Source organism: Hyaena hyaena, unplaced genomic scaffold (genome assembly GCF_003009895.1).
Source record: "Hyaena hyaena isolate Hyena2069 unplaced genomic scaffold, ASM300989v1 scaffold_9, whole genome shotgun sequence".
Taxonomy (NCBI): domain Eukaryota; kingdom Metazoa; phylum Chordata; class Mammalia; order Carnivora; family Hyaenidae; genus Hyaena; species Hyaena hyaena.
The window spans coordinates 1,857,345-1,870,627 of record NW_024080641.1 but is presented as its reverse complement, the minus strand read 5'-3'; the positions used below and the strand labels follow the sequence as shown (position 1 = coordinate 1,870,627).

General features: G+C 57.9%; 2 protein-coding genes across 2 annotated transcripts; both read right to left on the bottom strand.

Annotated features, from left to right (window-relative positions):
* Positions 1–1,308: 1,308 nt before the first annotated feature.
* NTF4 (neurotrophin 4) lies at positions 1,309–4,110 on the bottom strand. Its single transcript, XM_039245649.1, has 3 exons — positions 3,994–4,110; positions 2,851–2,974; positions 1,309–2,201 (listed from the first exon to the last, which is right to left on the bottom strand). The coding sequence occupies exon 3, from the start codon at positions 2,187–2,189 to the stop codon at positions 1,557–1,559; it is 633 nt and encodes a 210-aa protein (XP_039101580.1). The 5' UTR covers positions 2,190–2,201; positions 2,851–2,974; positions 3,994–4,110; the 3' UTR covers positions 1,309–1,556.
* Positions 4,111–8,423: 4,313 nt separating this feature from the next.
* KCNA7 (potassium voltage-gated channel subfamily A member 7) lies at positions 8,424–10,905 on the bottom strand. Its single transcript, XM_039245637.1, has 2 exons — positions 10,204–10,905; positions 8,424–9,239 (listed from the first exon to the last, which is right to left on the bottom strand). The coding sequence occupies exons 1-2, from the start codon at positions 10,756–10,758 to the stop codon at positions 8,424–8,426; spliced, it is 1,371 nt and encodes a 456-aa protein (XP_039101568.1). The 5' UTR covers positions 10,759–10,905.
* Between the last annotated feature and the right edge of the window lie 2,378 nt (positions 10,906–13,283).

The window sequence follows — 13,283 nt, the reverse complement described above, 5'->3', positions numbered from 1 at the left end:
ATTCAAGAATGGGGGAGAGGCAGTGAATGAGAAACAGAGGTAAAGAGCTACTGACACAAGAGACAGGAAGACGGAGAGAGAGAGGGAGGTGGCAAAAGAGAGGGTGGGGAACCACAGATCTAGAAACACAGAGATGTCGAAACAGCGGCAGCCAGACCCTGCCTGGCCCCCCGCCACCCCTACTCTTCCCAGGGGCCCAGTCCATGTGGGTGAGGGATGGGGATGTCTACATCCTTAGACCAAAGCTGGTCCTAAAAGAATTTGTGTGTGTGTGTGTGTGTGTGTGTGTGTGTGTAGGGTATGAACTGGTGACATATGAAGGGTTATCCTGAAGGTGTGGGGTCTACCCCTGACTTCTCTTGTCCCTTCCTCACTTTATTTTTTTTTTAATTTTTTTTTTAATTTTTATTTATTTCTAGGAGAGAGAGAGAGAGACAGCGTGAGCAGGGGAGGGTCAGAGAGAGAGGGAGTCACAGACTGAAACAGGCTCCAGGCTCTGAGCTGGCAGTCAGCACAGAGCCCGACGCGGGGCCCGAACCCATGAACCGCGAGATCATGACCTAAGCGAAAGTCGGACGCTTAACCGACTAAGCCACCCAGGCGCCCCCCCTTCCTCACTTTAAAGGCCACTTCATCAAGGCCTCTGCCTCCTCGGCTCCCATCATGTCAACCCCACTGACCCATTCTTCAGATGGGGAAAACTGAGGCTACCTTCTGCAGCCTGGCACAGGGTCCCACTGACCCCGTCATTCAGGGCTCTGGGGCCACTTCTCCTTTTGGATTTTCCTGGCCCACTCACAGCCTATCACTGTCCACATGACCCCAGATTCTAGCCGGGAGTCAGGGCAATTGGTCAGAACTTCATGCCATACTCAAGCTGGACGATTCTAAGGTCTATCTCTTTCCCGATATGGGTACACGTTGGGACAGGAAAGGGAGTAGACTCCAACTCCCCACCAGGGCCAAAGTCTCTAGCCTCCTGACGTCCGATCAGTCAACCTTGTTTTTGCTCTACTCTAATGGGTGGCTCACTACCTCAAAATGGAACACTCAAAGCCAACAAGTCTGACCAAGTAAGATTTCTCATTCAAACCCGGGCTCCCAGCTAGTTGCTTATGTGTTCCAGTTTTTACACTCCCCCACCCACTTCTCGACAGATCACTTTCTTGTCACTCTCTCCAGGGTGTGCAAGATGTCCTCTGAGATCAAGTGGTTAGCAATTGGGAACCCAAGGGCCTCCGATGGTCAAATCCACTTGAGTTGATTTGACAAATTGTGTATTAACGCTGATAAACAGTAGACACTCAGAAAACTTGGGCTATTATTATCATCGTTACCCTCAAGTTCATCCAGGAGAACTCCTATTCGTCCTTCAAAACCCCACTTGGTTTCACCACCTGTCTTGCATGGATTGAGCTCTCAAAATCAGAAAGCTGTGACTTTGTGACCATTTCACAAGTTCCCAAACCGAGGCCCAGAGCAGCCAGGCCACCCCTGAGGTCCCTCGGCATCCAGCGGTCTTCTTCCTCTGCCTGCCTGGTTCCTGGGCATGGGCCTCAGGCCCGGCCAGTCCGGCTGAGGAGCGTGCAGACGCAGGCGGTGTCAATTCGAATCCATCGCCAGCCTACGCGGCCCTGGGCATCAGCGGTCAATGCCCGCACGTAGGACTGCTTGGCTTTACACTCGGATACCCAGTGCCTCCGGTCCACACCCCGGCAGCCCCCTCCTCCCCCACCAGGGCCACCTTCCTCAGTGCTGTCGGCCTTGCAGCGGGTCTCAAAGAAGTACTGGCGGAGGGGACTGCCGCCAGCCGCAGGAACCTCGCCCAGCACCTCCACCTCACGCCCACGCAGGTCCACGGCCGTCCGGCGGTCTGTCACCCAGCCACTGACTGCATCACACACAGCCAGCTCTCCCCGGCGACTCGCTGGTGCTGTCTCACTCGCCCCTCGCCGGCTGCGGTTGGCGGGGCGGCCAGCTGGCTCCCCAAAAGCCCCGGCCTCCAGCAGGAAGAGCAGAGGGGGCCCGGCGGGGGTGCCCCTGGACAGGACTACTCTGGGGGACAGGAGATCCCACTCAGGGGCTAGAAATGGGGGCAGCGGTACGGGTGGGGGGTGGGGCTCCATTGGTGCACTGGGGAGGAGGAAAAGAAGGAGGAAGGGGAGGGAGCGGGAGGGGCTGGGGGGCATCTCGCTGAGCACCTGAAGACGGAAGGGAGACCTGCGTTAGAGACGAGGGTAAAAACTTGGGGGGGGGGGATGAGGGGGACGGAAGTTGGGAACTCCAGAGGGAACTGAATGCCAAACCACTGGGGAGGCCCTTGTTCTAGAATCTTAGGAGAGGGGCCTTATTTTCTAGGACTTAGGTAATGCCCAACTTCCCGATTAGTCACAATTATTCTACTGCTATTGCTAATAATAGCCACCAAACCAACAAATGGAGAAATACAGGCTCAGAGAGGTGAGTGACTTATACCAGGTCACACAGCCCACAAATACCGTAAGGAGGACTTGAGCCCCATGGGAGCGACTCCGTTCCGCCTCCTACCTCTACAACCCTGAAGAGCCCTGAGTCCTGCAGCCTAGAGGAGGCTTGAGGTCCCAAAATTCTGAGAAGGGCCACGTTATGGAGCCCTAGCAAGACCCAAGTTCGGCTCAAAATTGCCACTGAGAAGGCAAGACATTTCCTGTTATGTGGGGCCTCAGTTTCCCTGTCCAAGAAATTGGCCAGGGCCTGGGAGATTCTGGTGAGGGCATGGATACTACAGTTTGTCTGCAATATTCTGGAAGTCTTTGGTTCTGGGAAGGAGTGGTGTGGAGGGAACTGGGAAGAAGCAGGTGGTTACCAGACCTGTCAGCACCTCCTCCACCTCCAGGCTCCAGGGCTGGGGGCCCCCAGGCTCTGGGGGGCCCCAGTGGCGGACATGGGTGGTGCCCTCCTTCCTGACATCTCAGGAGAGGGTCGGGGCAGCCGCCTAGGGGAAGAAGGGAACGGGCAAGTTATATGGGCAAGTGGGGGGGGGGGACGCGAACACTCCCCTTCCCTGTGTTCCTCTTAAAGTGTAGGGGACCCAAGAATCAAGGCGGCGCCCCCTTCCCAGAGGCCCCTTCCCTGACCAGGTGATGGCTCCTGGCTGGGATGGGAAGCAGATGGGGGAGGTGTGGGGAGGGGAGAGGAGGGGGGTTGGGGAGGGACGGGAGGGGTAGAGGAGGCTGGAAAAGATTACATCCTCCACGGGCCATTCATCTCCCAGACAGGGCGGGGGCGGTGCCGGTCTGGACACCCGGGTCCCTGAGGGCCCACACTCAAGAAGAGCCTTGGGTCCCTGAGGCTGCTTCCTGGAATGTTCTATCCTCACGGGACAGGCCAGGACCTGTCCAAGACTTCTATTGCACATACCTGGAGTGGCTGCCTGCCTTGGCTCGGAGATGGGGAAATGGAAAAAGGGGTGTGAAGGGACGCAACCGCGCTGATCCAACCCGGACCGGGAGTGTAGATCCCTAGCTACCTCCTCCCTCAGACCAGAAGTCCCGGTTCCCAGCTCCCACCTCCCTCAGACCCAAGAGCCCTGCTTCCCAGCTGCCTCCTCTTTCCTGAGCCCAGATCCCCAGCTCCCTCCCTCCCATGCGGGAGTCCAGGCGCCCCGCGCCCTCCTCCCTCAGACCGAGGAGTCCAGACCCCCAGCGCCCTCCTCCCTCGGACCCTGGAGCCCTGAGTTCTGAAGTTTAGGACCCTCCTCCCCAGGTACCCAAAAGTACGTACTCCCGGGCCCCGCCTCCCAAAGATTTAGGCTGGGAGGCGGGGGTGGGGGGGGGGTCCAGTCTCCTGAGACCCCGACGGGGGGAACCCGCTGCAGAGCTGCAGCACTTCCCTCCTGCCTCAGTTTCCTCCGCCAAGCCCCGCCCCCGCAGGCCCCGCCCCCGTCCCTCCCTACCCGGGGGCAGGGCGACCTGGACGCCGGAATCCCGCGGGAGGAGGCGCGGAGGCTCTTACCTGGGGCGCCCTCTCCGGCTCCTCGGCTGCCCCTGGCGCGGCGCGGCTCCTCCTCCCGCTCGCTGGCTGCAGGGACGCCCGCTCGCCCGCCGGCTCCGCGCTGCACACTCTCCGCAGGGCGCGGGCGGGGGCGGGGGCGGGGCGGCGCCCGACGGCGGAGGAGGGGCCGGGGGATCCCGCCCTCCACACGCGTGCCGAGACCTCGGAAGCCCGGCCTGGCTCGCTCGGCTCTTGGCCCGCCTTGGCCCCGGGAGGCCAGGCGCCAGCCCCCTTCTCCCCCGGTCCCAGCAGCCGGGACCCTCAGCCCCCTCCTCCCTCAGACCCAGGAGCCCTGACCCCCAGCCCCCTCCTCTCTCAGACTCAGGATTCGGGTCCCCAGCCCCTCCTCCCTGAGACCCAGGAGCCCGGACCCCTCGTCCCTCCTCCCTCAGACCCAGGAGTCCTGACCCCCAGCCCCCTCCCTCCTCAGACCCAAGACTCCGGACCAGCAGCTCCCTCCTTGCTTAGAGCCAGGAGTCTGGGCCTGAGATTCCCTTGCGTTGTTTTGCCAATGAAGTGTCAATCCCTGGGCAGATTCCCGCCCTCGGCTCTCATCCCCACTTTCCCAGGAGCTCTAGGCCAGACATTAACCAGCTGGACTTGGGCAGCGATAAGGCCCGAGGCCCAGGGAGACGGTGGATGGGGGGGGGGGGGCTCTCCCACAGTCTTGTCTGCTGGAATTTCCTGGGTGGGGACTGGGTCGAGGGTCTGTCCCGGGCTCAAGAGAGGAGAAACTCAAGGTATTCTAGGGCACGGAGCCAGACAAGGGTACGATGATTTGGAAACAGGATGACCTGCTCAGAGAAAGAAAATGAATAGTGACAAAGGGAGACAGGGGAGAGGCACATAAACACAGAGAAGGGGGGGCGGGGAGGACAGAAGCCCAGAGAGAGAAGACCCAGAGAGAGAAGGGGACAGAAGCCCAGAAGGGGGAATGGAGACCCATGGAGAAGAGAGGCCCTAAGACAGACTGAAGTCAGAAGCCGTCCTAGGACCAGCAGAGCCCTTCACCTCTCCCCAGGAGCTATTTCAGGAGGAAAGCTGATACTCATCTGGGGGGGTCATCCCATACCCCTCCCTCAGCCTAAATATAACATGGCAAGGTGGCAGGAAGGGTGTCCCCGGATTAGGGTGTTCCCCTCCTTTTCCCCATCCCAGCCAAGGCAACATAGAAGGCGGCTACAGTTGTTTATTGAGGGTGGGGGAGGGGCTCTTCCAGTGTCCCCTTGGGTCACCTCCATGACCTCTCCACGCTTCCCCACCTTTTCCTTAAGCACCCAATACATTCTACCCCCTACCAAAGAGGCTCTAGGTACCTTCCAGCCTCTGATGGAGTAATACAGGTCAGTTTTCAAAGAAAAGTAAAACCGTCTCTGTGCGCCTCCCTCTGGATATCTGTCCCCTCCTCCTTGGTTGCCTTCCCAGCTTCTGTGGAGCCCCGTCCAACCCCCCCTCCACCACACCAGTCTCTGATCCCCTCCCAGATCACTGCCCTCCTCGCTCCTGCTCTCCCTCCTCCCCGTGGGTGTCCTCTCTCCAGGTCTTGGCTCCTCCCTGCATGGGCTTCCTCCTCTTAGGGTCTCTGTGCTGAGTCTCTGTGCTGGGTCCCCGTGAGGGGGTCTGTCCTCCAATTCTGTCTCCAAATGTGTCTTTCCCTCCCATCTCAGAGAGAAGCAACTACCTAAACGTTCGATTATTTTCTGCCTTTGTCAAACTCCTCCCACGATAATCTGTATTTTCTTCCATTGCTCTGTATGGAGCACGTGTGCAGGGGAGGGGGACAGAGGAAGGAAAAGAGAGAGAATCTTAAGCAGGCTCCTCGCTCAGCCTGGAGCCCGGCTCGGGGCTGGATCCCACCACCCTGAATCATGACCTGAGCCGAAATCCAGAGTTTGACGCTCAACAGACTGAGCCACCCAGGCGCCCCCCGCAAGCTGAATACCTTAGCTGCATTCCAAGTTGCCAAGAGGGACTCCATTGAGGAGAGTGTCCCTCCGACCAGACCCCCTCTGATGCCTCACAGGGCCTCTGAGTAAGTTGCAACTGAGTAACATTTCATTTGAGAAAAAAAAAAGGCGGGTGGAGGGAAGGGGCAGCAATAGCTAAACATAACAACAACAGCAGTCTGTAAACCACTGGTTTTAATAAATTAATACAAGTAAAGTACTTTGAATGATGCTTGGCACATAGGAACCCTATACGTGTTAGCGATTGAGGTATCCTGTGTCGTCTTCTTCCAAATGCCCTTTGAGTACTGAAAGTCCTCTGAAAATGTTTGGGTTCATGACTTTGGGTAACACCCTCTCCTCTGAGCCTCAGGTACTGTGTTTGTAAGAAATGAGGCTCTAGGATCCAATGAGGACCCGTGCCCTACCAGCAGGGTGACGGGGCACGTGGGGTCGGGCACCCTGGGGACGTGCCACGAGACCTCGGGAAGCCACCCCCATGCTCTACGGCTCTGGCTTCTCCCCTGGAAACTAGAGTGGCCCCCCCACCCCCCGTCTGTCTGGCAGCCTTTCTGAGCTGTGGGAGGACAGGGTGATGCTCCCTGATTTGGGATCTCTGTGATTCCATGGAAGACAGACTGCGTATATTCTTGGGTTCAGAGATGCTGACTTTTCTTTCTTGGTTTTCTTTCTCTGGGTCACTCCAGTCTGTCTCTAAGTCTGGTGTCTGCCCTTCTCTGGGTGCCTGACACTTCCCCCCATCTCTGTCTCCCACTCCTGGCCTCTATCTCCCTTGCTCTTTGGATTTTCTGTCCCCCTTCCTCTGAGTCTCTTTTCTCTCCCTCTCTCTGGGTCTTTGTCTCCTTCTCTCTAAATCTCGCTTCTTCTCTCTTTGGGTCTTTGTTTCCTCTTCTCTGGGTTTCTTTTTTTTTTTCTAATGTTTTATTTATTTCTAGGAGAGAGAGAGAGACAGCATGAGCAGGGGAGGGTCAGAGGGAGAGGGAGACACAGACTGAAATCAGGCTCCAGGCTCTGAGCTGGCAGTCAGCCCAGAGCCCGACACGGGGCTCGAACCCACGAACCGCGAGATCATGACCTAAGCGAAAGTCGGACGCTTAACCGACTAAGCCACCCAGGCGCCCCCTCTTCTCTGGGTTTCTATCTCTTTCTCTGAGTTTCCATTACTACCTAGGTCTCTGTCCCCTCATTTGGGTTTCTGTCCCCCTAACATGCCTATACAGAGTACATACAATTTGTCCCCTTTTCTCTTCCCTTGTGGCTCCGATATCCATGTTTGGAAGCAAAGCTGTACCGGAGGACAGCTCGAGAGGGTCTGAATGGCAAAACGAAGCAGGTGTGGGGTAAAAGGAAGGAGCATCTACATCTTCCTAGCTCCCCCAGACGCCCTCTGCGTGAACAACTGAATCGATGGGTCCAGAACCCAGCCCTGCCCCTTCTAGTAAGTGACACCAGGCAAGTCAGTTCAGTTTGTGTCTCAGAGTCCACAACACCACACTTGCTTCCTGATACATGATTCCCCCCAGTGCTGTTATTCTTGGGTCCCGGTGCTACCACTAAGTGCAGAACAAACCAACATGGCCCTATGGAGCCCATACACGCAGTCCAACTCAACCTAACATTCCTACAGGACTCACAACGACACAACTTGGTGTAACTCCACTCCACACAGCCGTACAAGACTCACGAGGTTGTACGATTCAATATGGTTCATCTCCACGTAGCCCCCCAAACATCCAGCTACATAACTCTACACAATTCAACCCAACAGAGCCCTGAAAGGCTCATACGCTCATACATTCCAACCCAACTTAACCTAATGTGACCTAGAAAGCTCACATTCTACCACTTGACTCTTCGGATTTCTACATGACTCACAAGTTCACAGAATCTAAAATAACACAGCCCTACAAGAATCACAAAGCCGCACAACTTCCAGCGTGTCTCAACTCAGCTCCACAACACCATGCATGAACACGCCATCAGTCACAACAATGCTGTGGGTGACCACCTAACTTGATCCAAAATGGCCCCAGGGGACTCCTGAAACCACAGAATCCCGCACGGTGCAGTTGGACAAGACTCCTCTAGACTCAACAACACAGCCCAACCCAACGAGGACCTAAAACACACAACTATGTGATCAAATCTATCTCAACACTTAACCACAAAGGCTCCATAAGTCTTGTACAACCCCAAGCAATATAAACCAATGGAGTCTCTGCATCGACTCAGCATGACTCATTGCCGTTCACTGTCCCTTAAGGAGGTACCCATAGGAGCTACCAAGCCACAACTCAAGACCCAACAAGACTCAGTGTTCCCCAACTCGTTACCACTTAACCTAGTTCTTTCTATACCCAACCCCCTCCCCCTAGCCTTCCCTCCTACCCCGCCCTCCATCCCTCCAAGGAAACGTGAGGTCCCTCACACTTCGGTGACCATGTGTTTCCCAGGGAGGGCCCAGAGTGGAGGTGGTAGCTCAGGCATCTCTCCGTCCACCAACCCCCCATTGACCTTGCCCTCCAGTGGGCCACAGGGCTGCGTGTCCACATGGCTGTACATCCCGGCCTCTTCGCCCTCTGTCTCCCGGTGGTAAAAGTAGCTGAAGTTGGAGACAATGACCGGCACGGGCAGGGAAATGGTCAGCACGCCGGCGATGGCGCACAGAGAGCCCACTATCTTGCCGCCCACAGTGACGGGTGCCATGTCTCCATAGCCAACTGTGGTCATGGTGACCACCGCCCACCAAAACGACTCGGGGATGCTGGTGAAATGGGAATCTTCCCGGTCGGCCTCTGCAAAGTAGACGGCGCTGGAGAAGAGAACCACGCCGATGAAGAGGAAGAAGATGAGGAGACCAAGCTCACGCATGGAGGCCCGCAGTGTCTGGCCCAAGATCTGAAGGCCCTTTGAGTGCCGGGACAGCTTGAAGATTCGGAAGACGCGCACCAGTCGGATGACTCGTAGTATGGCCAGTGACATGGCTGGCTGGGCCACGCCGCGCTGCCTGGCAAGCTCGGTGCCTAGCGCCACAAAGTAGGGTAGGATGGCCACAAAATCGATGAGGTTCATGACGTTCTTGAAAAAGGCCGCCTTGCTTGGGCAGGTCGCCAGGCGCACCAGGAGCTCAAAGGAGAACCAACAGATGCACAGCGTCTCCACCATAAAGAACGGGTCATCGAAGGGCATGCGAGACAGGGTGCCAGGCACTGGGCTGGAGCCATTCAGCCGAGCGGGGAACTGCAGGGAGGAAGGGCGTCAGAGAGGACCGCACCGAGACCGGGACACACTGGAACGGCCTCATTTTGGTTGAAATGTCCAACTGCTTCTGTACAAACTGGTCAGTGGTCACTGTCCCCAGGCCTCCAGTGACCCAGCTGCCCTAGACTCCTTTCCAGAACCCTATGGATCATCCCTGCGTGGCAGCCTGTATGGTCCCTGATCCTTCACTGGGGGGTGGGGTGGGGGGCTCCTGGAATGGCGCCCCAGTGCGACTGGGTCTCTTCCTTCCCAAAGTCTCACCGCCACACTGATTTTCCAGATGGGGAGTGTCGCCAGCCTGGTCCCGCTCCCTTGTGCTCTTTCTTACCCCCAGTCTAGACTTTAATGGTTAAAGACCTTTGAACTCCAAACCCTGGGGTCCCTGCTGTCACGGCCCTCAGCCTGACTTTATTTGTGATGGATTCCTCCTACCTCAGCCATCGGGCCTCACTCTTCTGTCTCCAGCGCCCTCCAGCCCATCCTTCCCTTGGTTCCTGCCAGCCGCACGGACCCCTGATTTTTCAGTCTCTGCTCCCTCAGCTTCATTTCTTAACGTACCTGTCTTCCCGCCCTCGGCAAGCCGGTTTCTCACCTGCCTCAACCCCGTCCCGTGACAGGAAGGGCCTCCCTTGCAGATCCTCAGGCCCCGCCTCCACAAAGCTATCCCTTCCCCGCCCCCCAGCCCAGCTTTTAAAGGTAAATTCCCCAGGTCAGGCCCAGACCCTGGGTTGCCCACCTCTCTAGCCTCTCGCCCACCTGTGATCGGCCGGTCCCCCAACAAGCCCCCCCAATGCCCCGCCCGCCCGTAGCCAGGCCCCACCTTCCTGAGGGGCCCCGCCTCCCAGTGCCCCTCACCCGCGCCTTGTAATTGGCCAGATCCCCGTGGACCCCGCTCAGCTCCTCCCAAGCCCCGCCTCTCTCCACCCAGGACCCGCCCCCTCACCGGGCCAGCAGCCGCCACCGCAGCGAGCCCCGGGTTGTCGCGGTCGTTGCGGAAGTCGGGCAGCGTCTCGAGGCAGAAGACGACGATGGAGACGAGGATGACGAGCACGGAGACGACGGCGAGCACGCGCGCGGCCTGCGAACTCTCGGGGAACTCGAAGAGCAGCCAGAGCTGGCGCGCGAAGGCGCGGCGGGGCAGGGGGCGCTCGGGCGGCAAGGGGCAGCCCTCGTCCTCGCGCAGGCGCGCCAGCGCCGCCGCGCCCAGCCCGTAAAAGGCCACCTCCTCCAGGAAGACGTCGAGCGGCACGTGCGCCGGCCTCCGCAGCCGCCCGCCGGACTGGTAATAGTAGAGCACGGCGTCGAAGCTGGGCCGATGCCGGTCAAAGAAGTACTCGCGGCGCGCGCCGTCGTAGAAGCGGCTGCGGCGCGCCGGGTCCCCTAGCAGCGTGTCCGGGAAGCGGCCCAGCGTGCGCGCCCGCGTCTCGAAGCGCAGCCCGGCCACGTTGAGCACCAGCCGCTCGCAGCAGCCGCACGGCGGCGGGCACCGCGGCTCCATGGCGCGCGCAGCCCCGGCGACCCGCGGACGGACGTGTGGCCCCGACGCCCGACCCGGCCCGGCCCGGCCCCGCCTCGGCCGCCGCCGCCGCCGCCCCAGCCTGGTGTCCGGTGTCCACGCGTAAAAATAGCCCGGCCGTGCGGCCAGGGCGCGGGGGAGGGGGCGCCTGACCCTGGCGGGGCAGAGGGCGACCGCGCGCCCTCTGCCGGGGCGCCCGCCCTTTCCCCCCAGCCGCGGCCGCGCTGCGCTTTCCCTGTGTCTCGCTCTCGCCTGGGATCTCTATTCCTCGTCTCTCCGGGTTGCCGGGGGTGCCTTTCGTCTCTTTTTATGAATGTCCCAGGCCCTGTGTTGCAGTCACAAACTACTAACACGTCTTTCTGTTCTCTTCTACGTCTCTGCGTCTGGCTATGTCTTCACTTTGGGTGTCTGGTAAGGGGTGTATCTCTGGGTATCTATCCCAGTGAGCTTCGCACTTCTAGAGGATTCAGTGCTTGGGGGTCTGTGGCAGTTGTCTGTGTCTTGGTCTCTCTGGATCTCCGTCTTTGATTCTTGTATCTTAGGGGTGTGCCTCTGTTTACCTCTGTCTCTCGCCTCTGTCGGGGTTTCTTCTCATGATCTCTTAGCCCTCTGTCTCTGTCGCGGGGTTTCCGTGGGGGAGCCCCCCACTTTGGGTCTCTTTCCTTGTATTTCTGAGTTATTGCGAGTGTCTGTCTCAGGGCCTCTGGAGAACTCCGGGTCTCTGGAGTCCTATCTCTGAATCTCTTTATGACCTTAACTGTAGATCGGCTCTGCCACTGGCCTGGTGGTTGCCCCGTCCCGGAGACGCTCCAGCAGCTGCAAGCCGTGAGCGTGTGCGCCCCACACCCCTTTCCGTCGCCAAGGTCTCCACCTGTATTCTCGGTCAGGCAGACATTGAGACACAGTGAAGGCGGAGCTGTCACCCTGGATAGTGCAAACGGAGGTCGAGCCTGCCAGGGACAGGTGGCGGGGTGGGCTGGGGAGATGCCGCAGGGTCACTGGAAGGGACCAAAGGACAGACAGACGGTGGCCTTCCAGCCACCGGTATCCTATGACATCGCGTAAAAATAGCCGCGGCTGATAGGTTTGGGGAGAAGTGGGGATAGGTTACCCGGACTCCAGGGAATGGGGTCCCGCGCGCCCTCTACCGGCCAAGTGCAGAGAAGCACTAAGGTGGCGACTCCCTCCGAATGCCGGCCCCCTCCTGTGTACAGTTTCTGGGAAGCAATGTCACCCTCCTTCTGGATTTTGTGTCCCTCTTTCTGGGTCTCTGTCTTACCTCTCTGTGTGTCTGTGTTTCTGTCATTCTCAGAGACCCACAAGGAGACTCGTCTTTGTGGTGTCTGAACTCTGTGAACTGAACCCTTCTCCCTGCAGCCCTGCCTTACACCCTCATACTTTACACCCTCCTTTCCCAGGTGCTCCTTTTTGCCGTTTCTACACCGTTCTTCCTCCCACTGACTTTTAAATCTTTTTAAAGTAAGCTCTATACCCACCACCATGGGGTTCGAACTCACAACCCCAAGATCAAGAGTCTCATGCTCCACCCAGCCAGCCAGGCACCCCCTCCCCCAGCTCTTTTGAAGCTTAAGCTACCCACGGACACTTTCCCATCCTTCCTTACTGAACTCATCCCTTCCCTTCTGGCCACTCCTCCTCTTTCATGGAAGATTTGAGAACCTGGCTTCCTATTCCCCCTTCTAAAACTACTGTCATAGGGGCGCCTGGGTGGCTCAGTCAGTTAAGCGTCCCTCTTCAGCTTAGGTCATGATCTCGTGGTTCTGAGTTCGACCCCTGTGTCTGGCTCTGTGCTGACTTCTCAGAGCCTAGAGCCTGCTTCGGATTCTGTGTCTCCCTCTCTCTCTGCTCCTCCCCAACTTGTGCTCTCTCTCTCTCTCAAAAATAAATAAACATAAAAAAAAAAAAAAGGCCACTTTCGGCCCCACTCTTTTCCTTGGGACACCTGCGCAGGCCAGGCCAGATGGTGAGGTCCATGTGGAGAGGCCGCTAGGTTCCTGGCCCCCGGCTGAGACTAAACTCACAGCTGATCGTAAATCAGGCTTGTGACTGAGCCACCTGAAGGACCACGTTCTCCTGTCCCGCTGACGCTCAGGGAGCAGAGCTAAGACCTCCCTCAGGCCACACTGCCCACCTCCAAGCCCTGTCGGGACTGCAGACCCAGGACTGTCGTAAATGATCCTTGTTGTTTTCGACCACACAGTCTTTGGGTGGTTTATTAGAAACACCGTGGCAACAGATCATGGAAACATGGCCTCTTGGTACACTGAGCCCATCACGTCCACCCAGCTCGCTCTCTCGCCTACCGCAGCCATCTATGATCTTTTTATTATTTTTTTTTTTGGAAGTTTTATGAAGCCACAATTCACATATCGTAAAATCCAACCATTTAACCTGTATGACACCGGGTTTTTTGTGTATTCCTAGGAGTAGTGCATCCACCCCAATCCACCTGAGAACATTTTTGGTAACCCTCACAGATACTTTTT

Coding starts and splice junctions, on each gene's coding strand:
- NTF4 (XM_039245649.1), bottom strand. CDS start 2,189: ATGCCCCCCAGCCCCTCCCGCTCCCTCCCCTTCCTCCTTCTTTTCCTC.
- KCNA7 (XM_039245637.1), bottom strand. CDS start 10,758: ATGGAGCCGCGGTGCCCGCCGCCGTGCGGCTGCTGCGAGCGGCTGGTG. Junction 9,240..10,203: donor CGGTGGCGGCTGCTGGCCCG/GTGAGGGGGCGG, acceptor TCCTCCCTGCAG/TTCCCCGCTCGGCTGAATGG.